Genomic DNA, 24,349 nt, shown 5'->3' with positions numbered 1-24,349 from the left:
CACAGGTGACTGGAGCATAGTGAGCTCCAGCAAATCATACGTGATTCATTTTCACAGTCACCTGTCCAGTGCTTTAGCTTAGCACTCTGCCCACCTTCAGCTGGTTTGAACTGAGGGTCGGTGAGGTGCTTCAACACTAGGCTCACGTGAAGGAAATGTCGCAGCAGCAGTCACAGTTACTCTCACTGCTCGTCAGAGGAAAATTATCCCGACACCACCACCGCCTCATACACACACACACACACACAGTTTCTTGCCATTTGTCAGCCGCCCTCTGTGTATATTTCATCACGGCGAGGCAAGGCATTGCTAACACGCCAGGCGAGTGCTTTCTCTTGTTCAGTGGCTCTCACTGTCAGGGAGAGGGATTTTTTTTGCCTTTCCCCGTGACAGACTCAAGTGCTTCAATTTTCCTCTTGCTTGGAGAAAGTGACTGCACAAAACCTTTGGAGTCCGTAGGCTATGTGGAAACAGCCACGCAGAGCCAGAGCCAGTTCTGCAAAGAGCGGGCTGGACTCCGAAGGTAGAGCACGGGTTAGTTAAAATGGAGCGAAACCTCTGAGCTCCAGTTCAGACAGACAACTTGAGGAGTACTACACTGTTCATGTGAGATAGTCAGTACATGGCAACATGTATCCAACGCGCCCTCTTTTAGCAGATTTAGTCTTCAGACGGTACTGTAAATCTTTATTAGTCACCTTTTATCAGCAAATTTACTGACCTATAAATCTAAAAAATGTTTTCATCCAAGCTGGAAATAGTTGCATACACACAGAATTCAACCTCAAAGAAGAGACGCCAGTGAAGGCTGTCTCATCAAACGCCTCCTGCTACAAGTTGCACTTGAACTCACCATCAAGACGCCAGCCTGCAGCCGGCTGCATCAAAACATTGCGTGCTGAAGGTTAGATTAAAATTGGACTGGAAAATTGGTTTTGAAGTTGGTGCTTGGGAATTACTCTTGACTTAAGTTAAATTTTAATTGCCTGGTCTTGTTGCTTTTGTAAAGTGGATTATAACATTTTTGACGTATCTCCCTTAGTGCCTGCTGCAGTTATGTATTTGCAGTCAGTACCCAGAGGTCACTTGTCAGTTTGTGCAGACGGTATTTTTTAATTGTTATTATCATTCAGCCGTCACTTCCTGTTAAATACCCTCTTAATATCTACTGTAACACACTGTCACTGCTTTCACTTTCCTTGAGACTTACCGTTGGATTTCTCCTTTGTGTCTGCAGCAAAGAAGACGTGTGCGACCACAGACTTCGCCTGTAAGAATGGACAGTGTGTTCCTGCTAGGTGGCGCTGTGATGGGGAGCCAGAGTGTGCAGACGGTTCAGACGAGGCTGATGCAATCTGCAGTAAGTAGCCGTCCAGACACGCACACACAAACACACACAAACACGCACAAACAAACAAAACCACACATGAAGCCAGGGTGCATGTATGCATGTTTTTAATGAAATGAAAGTCTGCAAAAATACATGTTTTTCTCCAGCATGATGTTGTTGCTTTTATCATTTTTAGAGTAATTTCTGTTGTGTTGTTTGACCTCCACACACACACACACACACACACACACACACACACACACACACACACACACACACACACACACACACAAACACACACATTTGACATGTTTTCAAATGTGTCAACCTCTACATATACGTGCTGGGTAATGAAAATTAAATGAAATGAAAGTCTGCAAAAATACATGTTTTTCTCCAGCACGACGTCATTGCTTTTATCATGACCTCCACACACACACACACACACACACACACACCCTTTCCTTAGGCATAAAACAGTCCCAAGGTTGCTCGGGCTCAGTGTTTCACATTTTGTTGTGTTCCAGCTGCTGCTCTTTCTCTTGCACACCGCCTTCTCAGAAAATGCCTTTCAGTTGCTTTTTCTGGCTGCACCGTCAGACGCAGCACATCCATACGTACCATGACCAAGGTGATCGAGGATGGAAGAGTGGACAAGATGTCTGCTTCTTTCACACAATGAACATGTGTAGGGTCACATGTTCCATTATAAACACTGATAGAAGAAATTTTTTTTCTACCTATTAGGTGGATTGCTGTTGCTCATTCTGTCGGACTAGAGTCTATCTAGTGTTTGCTGCACATATAGACTGTAGGACAACGCAGCCTTGGGTTGAGTGATCTTATCCATAGTCAGATCGTCCTGTGAAATCGCATCACCCCCACACAACAAGCAACGCTTCATCACAATCGGCTGGTTCAGACTGTGTGTGTCTGCATGCGTCAGTGTTGCAAGAAGCAGTTAAATGTGATCATATACATGAAACTATGGCAGGGCAAATTAAGTTTAATATTAATTTATTACTACAAATAATGATAATTATGAGTTAATGCATTAATGGGAGAACAAGTATCAAGTATCATCTTAACATTGGCAAAGGCAGAAGCTACCGACAGTAGCTCTGATGATCACAGACATCACAACATTACAGCAAAAACTACAATGACCAGTGTCTGTTTGTTTGTATTGGATATTTTTTGTATGATAGACAGAAAAAAAGAGCTTGTGAGTTGTAATTTAATTGTTAAAAAAATAGCTACTGTGCATGTAATGAAATAATGAATGCAAGTCATGGTCAGACCTTTTATCCATCACTGAAATACTGCAAAGCATCAGCTTATTTTTTCTAAGGTTACAGTATGTTTTTAGCAGTGTAATGATGAAAAATGCAACAAAGCCTCCAAACAGACCTTAACTGTTGCACTCTTGTTTATGAAGTTGGCAGGAGATGAGGTCACTTGCTGCTGCAATGGTGAAAAATGGAACACTGCCCACTGTGATCAGTGGATGTTTTTTCAATCAGCAGCAAGTCAGAGGTACAGCCCAGTATTTACAGGTCAGGGATTGGACAGCAGAGAGGCGCGGTGAGTGCGAGGTGAGGCGGGGAGGTTTGTACAGCATGTCTGTGTCTGTGTGGTGGGAACAGAGCATCAGAAATGGAAAAAATCATAAATCATGATGAGTAGAGCAGCTCTGCTTCAACAGTTTGTGTCTTTAGATGAATAAGTTTCATCAGATGTAATCAGTTCAAAATCAGGGCAGTTTTAATACCCTACAGTGTTGTAAGGTAAGCTGGTACAAAAAAGATCTAATTAGATGATCATTAAAAAAGAACTTAATAGATCAGTAATTATTAAGGTGTGATGCTATATTTAATGAGACTTTTAGAAGCTATCTCATTTGCAAGTTTCTGAACTTTTAAACTTTTTAAAATTTAGTTTTTTAAAGTTTCAGGTTCATGGTAAGAAAGGGTTTACATGAGATACCAGGGTAGCTCACATTGAGGAGGGTCTTAAGGCTCTAAAAAAGTGAAGTCCATGACTGTATGAGAAAAGACTTTAGAAATAGACTTTTCCTGAAATGTATATGCATATGTGTGGCTTGAAGAAGGGTTTGGGAGAGAACAGTAGAGGAGGTCTGGATCCTGATGGCTTTGGGGTTTGGATGATTTTGGGAGAGATTATGACTTGAATATTATTACAATTGCTGGAAGTAACATAGTATTTGCTCCCAGAACTACGTTTCAAAGGAAGACTGTGCTTTTGTGAAGGCTCAGACCAACACTGCATCACAAACCTCAGTCAGACCTCTGTAAGTTCTCTGGCTCATTGTTGCATCTGATGAACATAACACTTGGTTTACTTTTCATTTTCCTACCTGTACCTGCCCCAGAGACAGTGTGTGTGAGTGTGTGAGTGCTGTAGATGGTTTGATCAGGGTTTAACTATAATTGGAACATCACACTGACTGGTGCTGGCAGAGATCTGAAGTGCAGAGTTATATATTGCTTTGTAAACATCATGAGCACAGTTGAAACTGGACAGCCCCCAAGAATACACACACATTTGCTGGCATTTCACATGGATTCACATTTGAATCTCACACACAGTCAGTGTTTTTCTCCACAGATCAGTCACTGGAGATCAGTCTTTCCACTGCTGTCTAATCACACAACTAACCACATGGCTGTGACTACAGGCCAGCTCCTATTTGGAATTTGTATTAAGATGATTTTTTGAAGAGGTGATCAAAGAGCCCTTTGAAGTTTCTCAAAGTAATAAGTCTGATTGGGATGGGCCAAGGACATGTTGTACGTGCACTTGCCTATAAACAGTCTGAGTGTGTGCGCCTGCATAAGTGTTTGTATAAAGCCGGAGTCAATGCTTGTGTTTAGTATTCATCACAAGGTGAATCTGTAAGTCATTTCATCAGATTAGAGGACTTGTGGTTAAGTCTCATTATGTCTAATCAAGGTCAGACGCTGTGAGAGCTCCGCTAACTTTCTCAGCCACATTGATCCTCACAGTCCGCGTTAGTGCACGTGTGTGCGTTTGTGTGCACGCAGCAGAATGAGTGTTTGCCTTTGCATATGCATGTTTTCATCAGAACCCAGGACATTTAAAGTATTATTAGAGTTGAGAAATATGGTTTAAGAATGACATTGATATTTATCATGATAAACTAAATTGCTTATGGATAATTCTGTGTATTGAAGTCATGAAAATTAAGTTTTGCAAAAGTTAAAAAAAAAGTCTTAAAACAAATCCAATACTGCCATAATGAGATATTAAAGAGTTAGCTACCTTAGCAGAAATTAAGAACAGTTTTCTATCTTCTCAGTAAACACATAGTTGACAAATTACAGGAAAAACCATCATAAATGTTGTAGCAAGATGTCGGGCTGCCTCAAAGCTGCCAGAGGAGCTCGTAGTGGGCTTTGGAAAATTTTCTACAATTAGTCTCTGGAACAACATTCTTCCAAAACATTTTCCTTCATGTGGTGTTGCAATGATGAGGATGGAGAGCGCCGTGTAACACGCCAGCCCATAATCTCCCATAGATGCAGTACAGTTCAGTGTCACATAATGCCATGTATGTATGGAAGCTTCTGCATTTGTGATGTTTCTCCTTCAATTTAAGTTTTCCCTCCTGTCTTTACAGAGTCATATCATGGCTCCTCATTTAATGTCTGTATTTTACTCTCTGCTTTATATCACACTTGGCTGTTGCCTGTTTACTTTCTTAGTTCCTTGCTATGTCCTCTCTCCGCCAGCCTACAATCTTGATCCTCCACTTTCCGATCTGAGTTCAGTTTAAGTAATGCCTTTGATTTGATTGATTTTCCTGGGAGGGAATCGATGGGCTGATCCTTGAGACCTCTGGTTGACTGCTGATTAACTATGGACCTCTGATGGCGCCTCTGAAACCACACACACACACACACACACACACACACACATGCCCACGCACTGTGGTTCCTCAGGAGCTGTCTGTAATTACACATCTGAAAATGAATCTGGGCCTTGAGGGGATTGTGGAGAAAGTGGTCAGTCACATGAGTGATGGTGGATGCGTGAAAGAATGGGTGTGTCGCCACAGTATGTTCTGCACCGACCAAGTGCAGACACCGTCGGAAGCAATATGAGTCAAAAGACACTATTTCTAAACAGGTGAAATAAACAAACCGACAGCAAGCTACAGTGAATTTCTCACCTTCCACACCTGTAACTGCCTCAAGATGTTCAGTGAACCTGTCACTTCGATGAAATCGCCCCTGTAATTCATCACATGAGCATTTCCTCTCCCTTTGGTCAAGTTTTAAAGTTGTTAAGTTACAAACTTGTATAACTTGGAAAGCTGCAGTAAAAGCAGCAGCCACAGCAAACACACACACACACACACACACACACAGGATACAAAATATTCATTCATACGGCTTATCCAAAACCAGGTCGTGGGGGGGGGGCTGGAGCCAATCCCAGCTGACACTGGGCATTGGACACTGGACAGGTCGCCAGTCTATCGCAGGGCTAACACATAGAGTAAGACAACCACACACACACTCACACATCTCACACATCTATGGGCAATTTAGAGTCACCAATCAACCTAACATGCATGTCTTTGGACTGTGGGAGGAAGCCGGACTACCCGGAGGGAATCCACGCAGACACAGGGAGACCATGCAAACGTCACACAGAAAGGCCCAGGGTTCGAACCCAGAACCTTCTTGCTGTGAGTTGACAGCGCTAACCACTGCACCAATACATATTTAAAGATATTTTCTATTTACAGTTGCATTTTCTTTTTTCTGTGTCACTGAATATTGATTTCCCTTTCCACAGTTTTTACTCCTTTTTTAACCATTAACATCCTGATTCACATGACAATGAACCAGATTAAAGTTCATAAAAAATTTTTAAGATCCATCATTGTTGTTTCTCCACTGAGTAGTTTATTTCAAGGCTGCTCGCTGGTAATCCAGGAAACTGATAACTAAATGCCAAATGAGTTACACACAATTATCCATTTAAAAAAACAAAATGACTCATCATTATCCACGGCTGGGTCATCTGTAGATTTTCCACATAACTGCTGAATTTACATAATGTGCTATGCCGTGGGGAGCTCTTGTTCATAATCCTTGTGCCAGACATCAAAGCTCTTCTGGGGGTCTAGACGTTACAAAGTCAGCGTCCATCGGCGAGATCCTGCAGTTTGACAGTCACCGCTGATTAGACTCTCTGAAGCACTATTCAAACTCCTTCTTTATGTGTGCACACTTTCAGCTCTGCAGCCGCATATCTACACTCCAGGGATTAAAGTGAAGCCTTCTCGCCACCCAAGTGTCCCTGTATAGATAAAGGCCATTGAACTGCATCATCAGACACTCAGGCAACCTCACTTAGCCACATATTGGACCAACATGTAACACTCTCTTTACACTCCCCTGCCGGTCCAAGTGATACTTCAAAACTTTGAATATATAGCGAAAACTGTTGGAAGATATAGATGACATTTTATATTCATAACATAAAAGTCTTGTATCATCAACCAGAGTAATCATATCATTACAAGTCTGCTTAGGCATATTTCACACTTGGAGGCATGCTGATAAAGGCTGTAGAGAAAAGGCTCCACATTCATAGTGAAGCATAATGTGAGGAAAAAAAGACAAACACGAATGAGAAACTTTAAAGTCAGGTAACCTCAAGTCACACATCACGGTGTTATAGTAGCACAGTGAGATAACAGAGAAACCAGTTTTACTCTGTTTGATTCTGCTATCATGATATCAAAGCTGTTATATTTTTATTTAACTCAAAGAAAAAAGCACAATTTGGTTCTTTAATATGAACGTTGGCATGTATTTCATTGATGTTAAATGAAACTATTCTACAAACTAAACTCAGGGTTCTGAACTCACCTTAACTCTCTAAATGTACATACAAAAATATAAGATATAGTGAAAAATGTCTTAAAATTTGAGGAATATATTGTTACAGCTTAATAAATACTGATGTGTTTCATACTTTCTACCAACTCACCAAACACTGTCGGATATTAAAACTGCCCTGATTTCGAACTGATTTCATTCCATCTGATGAAAGTCATTCATCTAAAGACACAAACTGTCGAAGCGCAGCGGCTCATCCCAGCATGACTTCTCTCCCACTTCTACTCATCATGATTTATGGAGCTCATATCGAGTCATCACTGACTTTTAAAGTTTCTTTTTCATGTGGTAATTGTAGCTCTACAGAGGAGAAAAGATAAGAAAGTGAACTGGGAGACGGTCGATCTTCCTAAATATTTATACAGTATACTATAGGCTGGTAGTAATATTGCTAATTTTAGCCAGGCTAGCGCTGTGGCTGTAGGGATGGTGATATCAGTCTGACGATCCACCACTTCAGCTCAGACTGAAATACCTGAGGCGAATTACTGGATGGATTTCCATGAAGCTCTGTACAGATCTGTAGAGAGTGAAGCCTCCTGACTTCAGTGATCCATAACTTTTCATCCAGCACAACCATCAAGTCACTTTTCTGGTGAAATATCTCAGCAGCTGCACATTGTGTTTAATGCAAATGAGCAAACATTAGCATGTTAACACACTAAAATGAGAGGGTGTTAGATGAGTGTGAGAGAGAACTATAAGATTATAGCTTTTCTAGTGTGTTAGCATTGTCACTGTGAGCATTTTAGAATGCTAATTTTAGCATGTAGCTCAAAGCACCACTGCGCTTTAATCCAGCATCGCAGACTGTTATTGATCTGTTTATTCATTCATCAGCAGCTCTTTACAGCAGCATCATCCATCCTATACATTTAGGTTCATATTCAAACAGTGACTTATGAATATGAGCATGTCAAACATTTGTTAATTCAGTTGCAGGAGGATCTGGAAACTCTTGGCTACTATTGTTCAAGATAACAACCACAGTCTAACAGCCCTGTGAAGCCAGCTGCCCTTCGCTGATAGTTAAAGTTGAAACTTGAACTTCTTCCTCCCTCCCCCGCCGTCTCTGTCTCCCTATCCCTGCTGTCATCAGTTCCACCTGCTCCTGTTTACTGATGTGGGTTTTCCCTTGTCCATGTGAGGAGAGACAATGGGCAGGTCGGCATATTACAGCACGGAGGCAGGAGGTTGTGCTAGTTAATTATTTTGGAATATGAACGGGAAGGATCCAGTCAGTTGCGTGGCGGACGGCTTCAATTTCATGCTTGAGGCAGTGGCAGCGCCTGGCGTAATTTCCCAGGTGGCCTCCCTCTCTCTCTCTCTCTCTCGCTCTATCCCTCCCTCTCCTTCCCTCTCTCCTCACCTGTGTCTCTCTCCCTTGCTCTTTAAGCCTTGTAGAGCTCCAGTAACCCCTCCATCAAAAGACACAGTCACAAAAATTTAGAAACGGAAAGAGATTCGAACATGTAAGTGTGAGTGACCAAGTTCTCTCTGATCTTCTACTTCAGAGTCAGAGTTATGTAATTAGTCTTTAGCTTCCTGCTACATGTTCTTTTTACAGAAAGCCTCACACACACATACACACACACACACACACACACATACACACACACACACACGAACACAACTGTTACATATGCCAACCTTCCTAGTTTCAATCATTCAGTTTTCTTCTTAGATGGTTTGGTGAGATTTAAACTGTCAAATTAACATCTTCTATCAGTGCTCACCAGATTCAGTCCATTTCAAAAGTTGAATACAGATTTATTAGGAAGAAAAATTTTATCAGCTCTGGTTGTGAGTTATTGGTTTAACCACCAACAGCCAGTGGGAACAATGCAACAGGCTTTGTGTGCGCATGAAAATCCAGGCTTCGAGTCGCCACTTGCATGTACTTCAGACTTTTTCCCACTGTATTTTCTTCATGTGGTAAATTGAAGTACAATTTAGGATTAAATTACACACTTGCCTCTGAAAGCCACGATAATTGGTCATACTTGAAAAACTGTCATACATACAAAGGGCAGACTGTATTCAGGTGCTCAGTACATGCACAATAAAACAAGGATCCATGGGGCTCTTTCAGGTCTGTGCACTGAGCTCACTGGTCTCATAAGGCTGCATTCAGAGGTTTATACAATGTAACAGGTAGATTATATGTTAGTGCCTTGTAAAATCTGCCACTGCTTCCAAAATGACTTATATAAACAGTCTGTGGTTGAGGTTTGGTTCATTTTAGGCTTTAAAACTGCCTGGTTCAGTGTCGCGTAGCAATCCAAACTCAAGATCCACTTATGCTTCTTTCAACCGTATTACATGGTCTTCATGGGTAGATAGAATTTCACTCAGCTGTAATACAGATAAATCAACATTTTATCTGTGTTGGCTGAAAGGATGAGCACGAAAGATCTTTCCTGGTAATCCCAATTCAGTGATGAAGTTCCAGGAAAAGTTCTTCAGTGGTTTTGTCACACTCCTTTTTCCTGGGTTAAGAATGAACTTTGTTTGGTTAAGATTGTAGAGAAAAAAACAACACAAATACTGACAATGATATATTCACATTTTATACATCCAACCATCCAACTGTCCTAAGACTTTCTGGCACAGTAGAGAGGACAGATGAAAGAGGACGGTCGTTATTCACACAACAGGAAAATGCAAACATAGTTAGTTTGAAGCATTTGACAAACAGTGGTTTGTGGTTTGTCTGGTGAGGACAGTTTACTTTGGCAGTGCTCACCATCGCGGTTCTTCATCGTCGTCTCCAGGCGCACAGAGTCATGTCTGTGTGTGTTTGCGTGTAAAACCTGGCTCATAAATAATTGAAGCTACAGTTCTGACAGTGAGTTTAATGTCACCTTAGAAGTTGCTGAAAACAAAAACAAACGCTAAAAGGTCATCTCTCTCTCTCTCTCTCTCTCTCTCTCTCTCTCTCTCTCTCTCTCTCTCTCTCTCTCTCTGTCTCTCTCTGTCTCTCTCTCTCTCTGTCCTCTCACATCGTAAACTCATCATCTCAGTCCCTCATGTGCATTGTTCTGCCTATCTTGCTGTATCTTTTGGCATCTCATTAACCACACGTGTCTTTACCTTGATTTATATCAGTAATAAGTTAAAGTGTATTGATCCCTTCAGGAGGATACAGAATAGCCACCTAACCACAACCTACGCAACAGGAAATACCGAAGATATTAAGAATACGCTGCATTTTCGCTGCCATATGGTACCATCAATCTGCAGTAATGACATCAACAAGGCTAAGCCTAAGAAGCCCTGTGAGAAACACCCAATTAATTAGAAAGCTTTAAGAAAAAAATATTTATCAGTGCACATAAGTGGTCATTAGCGATGATACTCCCATTAGTTACAAAGTGAAAATCTCATGGTTTCAGTGGTGCGGCACGTCCAATGACCCAGTTCCAGCTGCTGCAGGTAGAGCTTTTTAAGGTTTTATAAGAGAAGCACATTTGTAATTGATTATTGGAAAGTAATGGTTTAATTTTTAGTTAATTTAAAACAGCCTCGGATCACTTCATTCACTTCATTTTTATTGATCCAGTTCAGATTTCATTGAAGATGGATTTTAGAAACATGCTGCTGAACTAATCAACGATAAGAAAACCTCTCTTGGGTTTATGTTTTCTCATCAGTTTTATTAATTGAACCAGAACTTCCTGACATCCAGAACACTGGGACCCCCGCGTTGTGGTTGTGTGAAGCTAAAACAGCCGTTTACAGCAAACTGGCTTCCTTGTTTACACTGTGCGGGGCACGGCAATCAACGAGAGAAAACGACCTACGCAGCAACAGCCACCATGTGATTTTTTTGTCAATTCTATTCTTCCGTTCAATTAGTGACCCGAGCTCCTGCCTGGTTACGATTGATTGGTGGTCAATACGTTTTTGCTCTCAGGGGGCGTCTGGTGAAACTGCCTGATGGAATTGCTTTTGCTTGTGTTTGGTCTGCCCTTGCAAAGACCCATGCATAATAATAATAACAATTATGTTTTCATTTTATTTTTTTCCTTCTTCATTTAGCCAGTATGGCTTATCTTTTTTATTTTTTATTTCAGTCTTATTTCTCTCCACACACCTTTTCTTCTGAGGAAACCCTAAGCTGTAACACTGGATAACAGATGTGGGAGACAGAACAGGTGCGATTTCAACAGATTTTTTTTGGTCAAGAGGCAACCGGACAGACAGGCAAACAGACCCACCACTGTGGGCTAAGGCTGAAGAGCAACAGTAAAAAGGAAGCAGATGGTTCATAAGACCAGTCGGGGAGGAAATTTCACTTGTCATCGCAGGAAAAGCACAAATGCATCTTAAAACTTTGATGATAAATCTCTCGGCTCCATTTATTACAGTGTGCACAGTAATATGGCCCTTGAACTACACACCTGAAAGGAAAGCAGCCATGTTTATTTTTAATGATGACATTTTCAAGTGTGACATGTCAAAATGTTGACCATGAGGTCTGTAGTCGGGCTGTAAGTTCAATCCGCTCAGGACAGAGATGAATCATATGAACTAAAGACAGAAGAGCAAAGAGATGAAGATGCAGCAGTTATCTCCAGAACAAAAACACGTCTTACCAGTCAATCTAATGCTGCTCCAACGTAAATTAACCAGTCTTCCCAGCATCATCACCAGTACAGAGCTTGCTTTTCTGCAGTTGATGAATTCAGTATCAAAACTATGATTCATGCAAAAGTTCTCCAAGAGTTGTTGTTTTCAGATGTTCTCTGTGGGGCTCCACATTTATTATTATTATGATTATTATTATTATTATTATTATTATTATTAAAAATATTTTCAAGCTACTACAGTGTAGAATTTAACCTTACATCACAGTGACTTTGAAAGGCAGCTTACACAGCCAGCAGCTGTCTGACAACATTAGGAAAGTCCATTCAGAGGCCTTCAGAAGTCGGCTATTCTCTGCCCATAATTTGGCTGCCTGTTTTAATCTTCACACCCATGCCTTTGTGTCCTGATCCAGCCTTTGAATAAACTGCCACAGAGGAAATAAGCTCAGAGTTCAGCTGTCAAGTTCAGCCCCGCGCTGTGCGCATCCCAAAATATACGCTCCCGCTCTCCTCCTCCTTCTCCTTCCCTTTGTCTGCCTCCCTCTCTTGCAGCCGCTCATTAGTTGAGACGTGGCACTTGCCACCGACCGTATTTTTAATGCCCAATGTGTCGTCTGCTAAACAACCATTAAGAGGCACCTGTTGGAAGAAAGTGGCAATTTCCTATGAGAGCGCTGGTGTCGCGCTGTATTTCTTCCCCCCACGGCGCTGACAGACCCACAGTCTAGACTCTGCTAATGGTTCCACATTTAACAAGCACCTTCTGCCTCCCTCTCACAGCCTAGAGAAAGAGAGGAAGATATGGGGAGAGAGAAAGCAAGAGAGGGAGAGGAGGGCATCTTCTTCAGTTTAACTTTGCAGCAGCCTCCACTTCAGACCCCTGGAAAAAACAACCACCTAAGAGACACATCTTAGACACATCATCTCACCACAGAAATCTCAGTCACATAAACACACTCTCGACTTGAGGAGTCGAAATGCCAGATATTTGCAAAGTGGTTGAAAGATGGGAAACCAATAAATGAGACTGGTGTTCAGAAGTGAGAGGATGTGATGGAAACAGATTCTTTCAAATAGACGTTGATGTTGTGATACCTGCCTCTGCTTCATTCGCATCCTGCTGCCACTCGCAGTTACATGTCTCCAGTCAGAAAACAGCTCGCTTGTCATTGTTGTTTATAGCTGTAATGTTGTCAGTTTATGTCTGGACAGGGGCCCTTGTGTCACCACTGCCTCTATCCCCATATCGGCTGTGTAAAAACTCCCCGACGCTCACATGGATCAGAGGAGACAGAATTATTTATTTAAAAAATATAAATACAAATGGCAACATAGGTAGAAAGAAGCACTAAAGTTCCCACGTGACTGAATCATTGTTAATGTCACAGTAACTGGTGCTCATGTAATGACATATCCTGTCACATTAAGGTCAGCAGATGGAAACATACTGACACTGATTCACATTTGATTTTGCCAAAATTTCAGCAATTTGCATGAAACTTGCAGAATATTTTATTGGAAACATCATTTCTGTCTCCTATCTAGAGTAAGAATCCTCTTATCATCTCTGACTCACTATCACTAGACCCCTGTGCTTTTCTTTTCGGATTTAACTCCACTTCCTGCCTTTCATTTGCTTCTCCTCTTGTTTTGTTGCCATGCCTCTACTTTTTCTGCACCTTCGCTCTCTGATCATTTTTTCCTCTCCTCTCCTTTGACTTTGATCTTTCTCTCTTCAAAACACCGCCCCCCCCCCCCTTCTCCCTACATCAGGACCACAATAATTGGAGATCAACGTTCCAATGAAAGCCACTAATCAAGACTAACCTTCATTTAAAATGTAATCTGATATTAACCACAAACGCCCTCTCCATAAATTGGATTTCACATCTGAAGGACAAGGGGGGGTGGAGCTGGTAATTGGGCGACATCGATGTAGCAGGTCGGCCTTGGCCTCAGTCTCCAAGTCCCAACTTACCCTCTTACCCTGCATTCAGTGCCAAGGAGTCGACCAACTATACAAAAACAATAGTTTTTCTATGGGTGTTCTTTTTCTGCCTGTTTATATTGTCTTTCTCTTTCCATAATTGCAAAATACTGCACATACTAAACCAGTGAACTTCTCTCTGATCTTGGGAAACTCTTCCCTTCATCCCATAGCCTCCCTCATTTTCTGTGGCCATCAAACATCATGCCCCAGTTCACACACTCATGCATTCACACATATATTATGTTTCCTGACACAAACAACCACAAACACACACACACACTCAGTCATGCATGCAAAGATATATGTAACTATCTTTACATTTCTAGTGCATATATATGAGAACACAGACCCACATTAACTCATGCATGCACTCATTATGCTTACTGTACTGTATTTACACACACACACACACACACACACACACACACACAGTTATCCCATCTCCAAAGTAACTCATGTGAATGAATTGTCCGCTGGATGAATCTTTTTTTTCTTCTGCACGCTGTGAATGATGCATTGCTTTGTTGACTGATTTAACACCAAAAACAAAGAGAATCGCCGCTGACCTGTGAAGTAACATGTTCATATCATGTGGGTCCATCAACTTGTTTTATCCATTTCCTTGACTTGACAGCTCACACTAACCCTCTAGAGTCGCCTCATGTCAGGCGATGCTTTAGGCTCAAACAGGAAAATCACATCGTAAATCTGCTCAGTATGAGAGAGGCAAACCACTGAACCTGAGAACACACGCGTATTAAAACTGCAAATAATGATAGTTTTCTTTATTGTAATCTGCACATTTTATTTGATGAATTATTTCGTCTATGAAATGGCACAAAATACTGAAAAAATGAAATGAAAATGAAATGAATGCCACAGGAATGTTAATTAGTGAGCGTTTTAGCACTTCTGGATCCTTCGTCCTGAAGTCTATGGGTTTTTTTTAATGGGTTTTTGGTTAGATGGCTGAAATAAGGTCTGTGGTTAAACAATCTCAAGACATTTTCATGTTTAATTTTATTATTAAAAACTTTTGTAGAAGAGGTATGTGCTAAATCTACAAGTTGGAAGTTCAGTGGTGGTGATGTTGAAGTCGTGCAACCGTGGTATTTAGTAGCTTAACGTTAGCTTTTGACTTCTGCCGATTGTTCAAAAATTTAAAAGAAAGTTGAGAACATTATCTAGCTGAACAAAAAGTATCATAAACTTTTCTTTGTCACAGAGCTTATTTTCTGCAGTAATCCAAAAGCCAATGTAAAAATCCCATTTTCTTTTTTTTGTCGAGGGAACCAGGGTGATGCCACAAAAATATATCATCTGTGTAGCACTCTGTTGCAACTTCCCAGAGCTCAAGGTGACATCTTCAAAAGTCTTTTGTTCAACAAAAAATCAACCGAAACCCAAAAGGTTTTCAGTTTACAGTGATGCCTGACAAAGAAAAGCAACAAATCCTTTCATTTCAGAAGATGAACTCAGAGAATGTTTGGAGTTTTTTTGTTTTGTTTTTTTTGTTTTGTTTTTTTTTTTACTACTTTTGCTTGAAAGAATAATGAAATGATCATCAAACCTGTAGTTTCAGCTGTAATGTGTATGTAAAATATTATTGTTCAACAAATTAGTGCAGAAACAGTTTCTCTGCATTGCTCTTTAAACTCTGTGTGGCCTGACCGGAGGTTAGCTAAAAGCAGCTGTTAATGATCAGGGGAAGTCGCATTTCAAAATGCCACACACTCTCAACTCTGAGAATAGTGCTCTCTCACACACACACACACACACACACACACACACACACACACACACACACAAAACAAAGCATGACCCTAAACTTCCCTTAACAAGCCTTTGAAAATAAGACCACTGCCTACAACAAGGTTAATGAGCGTCACCATGACGATATGACCCCATATAACTGATCACATCATTAGAATTGCAAAATCCTTACAAGCTGAATAATTGGCTGATCCATACATCGCTCGTCTTGTATGAATCATTGATGCATATGAGTGCTCTGTGAGCTTAAGGTTCCCCTGCCTCATGTTCTTTGTCTACCACAGTCTTTTCTCCTCCTGTATAAAGGTTACAGCTCTAAGAGAAAAGCATTTAATTCATACTGCATGCACTGCAATTCCTGGAAGAGATTAACTATGCACCCGCTACAAGCCTTCCACTTATTTCAATGAAATTGCACACTCTCAAATTAGAACAATATATTCATTGAGGACTACTTCTCGAAATCCCTGTTACATTAAGATGCAATCCAGCCTCCATCTCTAAATGGATTATAGCATAACCTGGGAAGATTTGCAGTATGCAGTTTTTATCCACGTTTATGCAACTGTGTTTGTTGGTGTTGTGGTTGTAGAAATGTTTCAGGTCTGACTCGGTCAGTGACCCAGTGAGAATCTCATGTCCATTGTGTGTGTATTTGTGGGCCCTCGGGTCACAAGAAGCCCCAGTTTGATCAGATTCCAACCCAGTGCCTCTCGTCTCTCTCACCTCCGTCTTTAAATCTCTGCCACATTCATTGATTACTTATGACCAATATCTGACCCCACTTCTCCCTCTTACATCTCACTCTGTTTTCCTTTTTAAGCTCTCCCCTAATTCCCTCCCTCTCACCCATCTGTCTGCATCGTCACTGTCTCTTTTCCCCTGTTTCACTTATTGTCTGTGAAACCTGGTTAATCCAGGTAACTGACGATAAAAATAAAGACTCGAGCTTGAGATTTGGTATTGTTAGTGGGCTGACCTATATTAAATAGTTTGAAATTAAACGAGCTACCAGGATGCCACGGTACATGGTTGCTTATTGATTCAATGGACGCCTTGGCCCTGTTTTTACTACACAGAGTAGCCAAGCGATAAAAGTTTACTGTTCTCAAGCAGCCACTCGCCAATTTACGGTGCAACCTCACGGCTGAAACTTGAGTTTAATTATCCCATTTCACAGACGATCAGCTGTTATGGACCCCCTGTTAGTTTGTACCTAATTGATGGTCTGTCTAACACATGCAAGAAGAAGTTCTCATTCACTCTTACTCCATACATTCTTACATACAATACGTTGTCACGCTCATTATTTGTTGTTTCCAAAGTTCTCAAAAGTTGATAGAGAGAAAGGGAAAAACAATGTTATACTAATAATAAAGTATCTGTACATTTATATTTTTATGTAACTATAAATGCCTTCAGTATGGCTCCCATTTGGCTTCGGAGTACATGTGGATCGAATTGATATTCACAGCAGAGCAGAGTATTTGGGCATTCATAATACTCCACTGATGTGATGAGACGTTTCTCGTGTGTTTGCATAAAAAGACGTTAAAGCACATAGCACTTCATCAATCAGTGCTGTGCCGTCTGGAGTGCGCGGTGAAGTCAGTGTACCTTTAAGCATTTTAAATTCATGCAACTATAATCCTTAGTGCAGGTACAGGGTAAGTCATCTATAAGCCCCCGCTCCTCCCCATTCATCATGTGCCATATTATCACATACGCTCCTCCTACGTGCCTTTGTTTTGACATTGTGTCTCACTGTGACAGACACTGACTTGAGGATGACTTATATTACCTCCCGGCCTCGTACGCGCAGCTCATGATAAATAAATTATCTTAGCATTAGCCTGCGGGGCTACAAGCCTTCTCAATCAATCACCTGGGAGGCTAGCTTTGATGCTAGGCAGGCAGCTGGAGAGTGGACGTGGCGCTGCACCACAATCCTCCCTTGTGAAGGGAAATTAAGAAGGTAGTTAATCAAATGTTCATTAGCATACAGCGCCCTGCTCAGTCCACCACTATACACTGCTCATAGACAGTTAGACAGGCCGTGTGAAGAGAATAGCAAGTCTGTACCACTTGGTTGTGGACTTGTTTGAACTAAAAGACTGCGCCGTCTCTTATGTGCCAAATGAGACCAATGAGAGCAACAATTTCCAAAATATAAAAAAGAATTGTTCTTTTTAAATATGCCAACGAAATATTAATTTAATATTTGCAAAGATAACAGCTTCATCACTACCAACAAACTGTCAGAGCTCCCACATTATATTTCCTGGAGCTAGTGCAAAATCAGCTTGTGCCAGTTTCACTCCCGCTTTGCAACACAAACTTCTATTAATGCAGTGTGCATAAGAGTTTGAAGTTGCTAAAAAAAAATCTAGTTCAGTGAATTTGGTTTACAACATTTAGCTGTTGCATACTGTCAGATGCTGTATTAAAAGCAGAAGACAGTCATTTTAATGAGGTTCAGTGTATTCAGTACAAGCGTAAGGCTGTTGGTGGGGTGATAAAGTATTGCATTGGCCAAGTATGTCCTATTTTTTATGTTATACTGATAATTGCACAGCACTAGTCTCCTTCATCTTGACCCATCATAGCGTCCATGCTGTATGTACATTAAAGAAACCTGCTTCTAAGTAAAGAATTTCTTCTCCATTTAATGAAACTAAAATTCCATAAAAATAATGTATTCATCACAGGTTATTCATCATCTCCTGCCACTTCCTAAGCCAGTTTTATATTGAGAAAATCTCACATGCTAACAGGGAAATTACTGCTAACCCCAGTGTGACTGTGAAATAAATCTGTGAGTAAGGCACCGAGCTGACTGTGTTTAGGTTTCAATGCCTCTATATGTATTTTGCAGAAGTGGATGTTGAGGGAAAGGTCTGACCTGGTGATCTCAACATTTGCGTTGTTTGCTTTACTTTGATGTATCCTGGATTTATTTGCTTGACCACACATGCTTTTTTTTCCCTACATTGTTTTACACTCACTCAATAATGCATAAACCCACCTGGGAGCTGCCTTCCTCCACCACCACCTCTTACTGCTCGCCACCATGCAGCTCCACTGGAGCATGGCTAGCATCAGTTCCTCAGCTGTTATTCGCTGTAGGCCTTGGCAGTAAACAAGCTAGCTGGCTGCTAACAGCCCAGTGTTTGTCTCTGTGCCCCAGGAGTTTTTATAGCACATGAAATATTCATTCAGTACAAAGTGTAGAGAATTGTGAATTCAGTTAAATACCTATGACTGGCAGCTCAGAAAAGGGTTTATAGCCATTAGTAGTTGTGTGTTTGCATGTACACAAATGTCACTGGTGGATCTCACTTGTTTGCCTTTTTGTTGACAATATACGTCGATGTGCACATGTACAAACTGCACCGTGATCATTTTATGTTGTCTCTGAATATATTTTGGAGGATTCAAGCTTTTAATACCTTTCTGCAGTGAGAGGTGCAGCCTGATGTTGCACTTGGCTTGGGGAACGATAACAATCGGCAATATCTCCGCAGTCAGCGGACGTGTCCCCAGCTCACCGTCGATAAGTCCATCAGTGCTCATCAGTGCCAGCTCTGCCGCTGGATACACCTGTCAGCATTTAGTGAGAGGGGAACAAAGACAGAGGGCAAATCTGTCCATACCCTGACTTTCAAAAGTCTGAGAAAAGTACTTTCACTATAAACACCGTCACCATCTGGACTGTACAACAACAACAAGCCAGAGAAAAACCTGAGATTATATTCTTTCCTTTCTTTTATTTTGCTTACTTTCTGTTGCTAAATTACACAGCTTTTAGTTTGCATAAACCAATATTATCTCCTGAAGCAGAAAAACCTTTACACACTGTATGAGTTGTGTGGGTACAAGCTCTCAAAGGCCAATAGAGAGCAGCTGAACAGTCATAGATTTTTACTTAATTTACTTAACATACAGTAACAGGAAATTGGAATTATCTTCTTTATTTAGTGAGTTATTATCCTCGGGGTGAAAATCATCTAATTCATTTTGTCATAATCAATGTCAGTGGTGTTCTTTTTTTCTTCCTGCTCGTCTGTATTCAGTCATTTGATTGGCAGCTGATCTATGACTCCACCTTCCCGACTCCCGAGGCCCAAACGGTCGGTCAGATGAATTACATCCTTTTAACCCAGCTGTCAATCAGACACTTAGTGGACTCAGTCCCTGGGGGAGCGGCAGTGTTTCTGTGTGTGGGTTGGTCTTGTAAGTAAGAAAGTCTCCGACAGTAGCCCTTGGACTCTGACCCACACAAACACACACACACACAATTGGAATAGGTAGATAATGTGAAACGTGAAACCACTATTATCTGTTCATTGCAGTATCTCCAGGGCTCACATTTAAATTGACTTAACAGTAAGCCAGATATCAGACAATTCACACCCACACACACCCACACACACACCTCCCATTGGTATTCATATTTACATCATCACATTGACCAGAAGAGCCACATGTTGTGCGTCCAAAGACACAAGTACACAGACACACACACACACACACACACACACACACACACACACACACACACACACACACACACACACACACACACACACACTTCCTGTACACAGTCCATTCAGTCCCTTTGGCAGTAATAACCAGACTGTGCTGATATGGTACTTGCTCATTCACTCTCCTAAAGGGGATTTGCAGGAGGCTTTTATTCTTTAAAGGCCGAGGGAAACCTAATTTAGAGGAGACACATTGAAAAGATGCTCACACAAGAGCCTGATATTCAGTAGGAGGAAGAGTGATGGGAGGAGGGGGAGGGGGAGTGGTCATCCAGGAGATCAACACCAGCAAAAGACGAGAGAGGAGAAACCTTAACCCTGAACGTTCCACAGAAAAATACTGTGCAAGCAGCCAGTTTTTTTTCCAGTAGTGGAGAACCAGGCAGCCTAAACTGCACTGTTGGAGAAAATCCTGGCAATCACCACCAGCAAGGCTGAAACTCCCAGCGTCCCTCCACGAGGGTCAGTGTTTGAACGGCAGCAACTTCTGCAGCTCTGTGAAAAATAAAGACGAGAAGAAAGAAATACGAGATGAATAAAAGAGAGAATGAGAATAAAATGGGCAAATCCCATCAGTACTATTGATCTGTGGCTGCAGCGCGCGCGCACACACACACACACACACACACACACACACACACACACACACACACACAAACAAACATACATTAACACACACACAAACGTTCAGGCTGGTTGCCAAGAAGCATGTTGGTGGTCTAATATGTATAATTGATGGAGTTGAGTTTGACACAGCTCTGTAATGTAATCTCGGGCTAGAGTCCCTGTGGTGTTGTGTGTGTGTGTGTGTGTGTGTGTGTGTGTGAGAGATTGAAGGGGGAGGTGGGGGAGTAAGACAGGGTGAGGGGGTTTGCAGGAGGACAAGCATTTGCTGTGGGGACTGTGTAAATTTGATGTATCGAGCGACTGTATTTTTCCTGCCTGCACTAACCCCACGGGCTACACATGTAGGAACAATGGCCTTTTCCATTGTAATAGGCTTTTACCTATAGGGACCACTTTTTCATTACAATTTTCTGTTAAAAATTTCATACTAAACAAGGTTTCACCTGCGTTAAAAACTCGAAAAACTAATACTAACGTCTCTAAAACGCCTTTTTGCTTGGAAAATAACTTGAAAATGATTCATCGTTAATCAAAATAGTTGCTGAATAATTTCCTCTTGATTAACTAATCAGTTAAGCGACAAATCATTTCATAACTCAGTGTTCTAATGTATTTCAGGTCTGCATTTGTTGTTGTTCTTTTGTGCGCTTGTGCTGGAACAATTAGTTGATTAGTTAATTAGAGCGGTCGTATTGATTGCCTGTGTCATTTATCATTTTAATTTGTCACTTTAATCAAGTGAAAACGCCGGAAATGTTCTCGCTCCAGCTTGATGACTGTCAGGATTTACCGTTTTCCTCCGCTGATGTTGTTTTAATCTGAGTACCTTTGAGGTTTGAGACTGTTGGTCAATCAAATCGTGTTGTGGCCCTGGCTCAGGAGGCAGAGCGCGTTGTCAATTAACCACAGGTTCGGTTCATTCCCCAGCTCCGCGAGTCCCCTGTGGAGAGGAGATTGAAAGCCAAGTTGCTTCTGATAGTTAGGCTGGTTGCTTGCATGGTAGCGCCCAGCCATTGCCTTGTGTGTGTGTGTGTGTGTGTGTGTGTGTGTGTGTGTGTGTGTGTGTGTGTGTGTGTGTGTGTTCATAGGTGAATAAGAGGCATTTGTAAAGCTGTTTGAGCTCTGGGACATTTATTGGGCCTTTTTTTAAAACTATTTTTGACATTTTCTTGGGTTAGTGTTTAATCGGTTAATAAAAAGAAATAATCAATGCATCAGTCGATAATAAAAATAAGCAGCCCTGATGTACACATGGATACAACCACACCAAATAGTGCCTGTCTTTCTTGTGTTGTATGTATTTTCCTCACTGTGTTTCATGTTTTTTTGTTTTTTTTTCAGTTTGTTTGTGTGTGTGTGTGTGTGTGTGTGTGTGTGTGTGTGTGTGTGAGTGTGTTTTCCTGGCTCTGTGTCTGCCTGACAGTGCTCCTGCCTCTTTGTTCCTCTGTCGCTCTGCGTCTAGTTTAATTGCAGACCTTTGAGGGGGAATCGATTTGAGCAACAAGATAACTAAGTTATCAAACTGTTTCATTGACTGGCTGTCCCTTCTCTCTCTATCTTTTGCCTCCTCCCCGTTTCTTCTCTCATTTTACTCTCCCTGCCTTCTTTCTTCATCCTTCTTCGATCCTCTTTTCTTCCATCCATTCCCCCAAACTTTCTCATCTGCTGTCCATTTTCCTTTTCCCTTCCCTATACTCCCCCCTCGGTGCTCTCTCTCATTTGTTTTCTTTCACCTCTACACCCCCCCCCCCCCCCCCCCCCCCCACACCCCCATCTTCTCACAACAGGTCGACAGACCTGTCCACCAGAGAAGTTTGATTGCGGAGGGGCTGCCAGCAAATGTGTCTCGTTGTCATGGCGATGCGACGGTGAGAGGGACTGTGAGAACGGGGCCGACGAGGAGCACTGCGCCGCAGGTAGGTTTGTGGTGGTGGTGGGGGGAAATTTAAGGACTGAACGGACCAGTTTTCATTCTGAGCTTCGTCTGAACTCATCGTTACTTCCTCTGGGGACAAAAGTCTGAAAAGGTTTCAGATAAACAGTCTGAGGCTCCTCAGGTTACTGTCTGCTCCCAGCTGTGCTCCTCTCTGTTGTTTTAATGAAGAACTTTATTACCCAGAAATAATTGGAAGTGTGTAAACATAAAATTCTTGTCCCCACTGGGTGTTGGCAGCGGAGGTGGTGAAGAAAACGTTTTGCAGTAGTTTAAATGATCATTGGTTGATCCAGTGTTATCGGTGCCCTTTGTTTACTCTGTGTCTTCTGAGTAATACAGAATACAAAGGGTATATTTTCCTACCTGCTCAATTAATCATCAGCTGACTTGTTATTTGTCTTATAATGTATAGCTATTTCTTTAATATTAATATATAATAATAAGGATAATAATCATAATAATAAATAGAAAAATGCAAATGTGATGTCAGAGGTGAGAAGGGGAAAAAAAGCTTGAAAAGCTCCTATGTGATCATATTTTTAGAAATGTAGTATTATGACACCTCTGACTGTTGCAGGATGTGATTTGACAGATTTTTTTTTCAGACCCTGAGGTGATGGTTGATTCTAAGTTCAGATCTAAAAGAATATCTAAAAAATTTTGGGTATATGAAGCTTTTACCCAGTCAGATCAGATATGTAAAGCATGTGCAAGAGTTTTCCATACACGTGCTTGTCTGTTACCTAGAGTATTGCATATTTTAAGATTCACTTAAGATCTGGTCCTAATTGTGGTCTTGACGTCATTAGCTGCCGAAAAGTGAAAATCTGTTCATGAATTTATATTTTCTGTGTTATGTGTCTAGAAATGTCAAACAGGATGTGTTTTTCCTCCCCTCAATCTCCTGGGCTGTTGCTCAATGAGCTGGATATGGGGAAAAGCAGGTCACTGTGCAGACTGGGAGAGTCGGGCCACTGGTGTTTTACAGAAGGGGAAAAAACAGTTATTTATCTTGCATGTGTTTCTGTGAAGGTGTCTCCTCTACACCGAACACTGTGGTGCACATGCAGCAGGGCTTTGTTTTTGTGAATGAAAGCACAGAGTACAAGTGTGTCATGCACAGTGTGCAGAGGGTGTGGCGGCACACTTTCAGTGTTTTCATAGTTCATAGTTCATAGTTTCATGGTGCTCCCTCACTGTATAAACAGATGGGATCAAGAATCACATGACTTATATAAATCATGTGTGGGTGTGTCAGGGGTTAGTTAAGCACTGGTGAATTGTTCCATATCTGCAGCTGTTATTCCCTTTAAAACCACAATATACCCACACGAAAACAGAGCCCATTGTCTCACTCTTAAAATACACACACATAAATAACGATTCTGTGGTCACTGATCATCTTTGATCTGCTGTCAGAATAAAAACAAAACAGCTCAAACTGATTTCTGTCGCAAAATGCAGTAAACTCTTCATATAGTCAATACATTCGACCAGATCACTCTTTTAAAAAATGTCACACAGCATGTTTCTGTCTTGATTGGATGTCATAATGTAATGTTGGATAGAAAGAAATCTACAAATGCACATAGATAAGGCT

General features: G+C 41.4%; 1 protein-coding gene across 4 annotated transcripts in view; it reads left to right on the top strand.

Annotated features, from left to right (window-relative positions):
* lrp8 (low density lipoprotein receptor-related protein 8, apolipoprotein e receptor) overlaps positions 1 to 24,349 on the top strand; it is a 170,545-nt gene that overhangs the window by 80,801 nt on the left and 65,395 nt on the right. For all 4 annotated transcript variants that reach the window (XM_071486399.1, XM_071486398.1, XM_071486397.1 and 1 more), the window contains exons 3-4: positions 1,238 to 1,360; positions 22,601 to 22,729. In XM_071486399.1, the coding sequence (XP_071342500.1) occupies positions 1,238 to 1,360; positions 22,601 to 22,729 (252 nt within the window). The remainder of the gene's footprint in view (positions 1 to 1,237; positions 1,361 to 22,600; positions 22,730 to 24,349) is intronic.

This window comes from Trachinotus anak, unplaced genomic scaffold, assembly GCF_046630095.1.
Source record: "Trachinotus anak isolate AG129_WGS33_773 ecotype Australia unplaced genomic scaffold, CSIRO_AGI_Tana_v1 ptg000010l, whole genome shotgun sequence".
NCBI lineage: Eukaryota > Metazoa > Chordata > Actinopteri > Carangiformes > Carangidae > Trachinotus > Trachinotus anak.
This window is presented reverse-complemented; position numbering and strand designations above follow the sequence as displayed.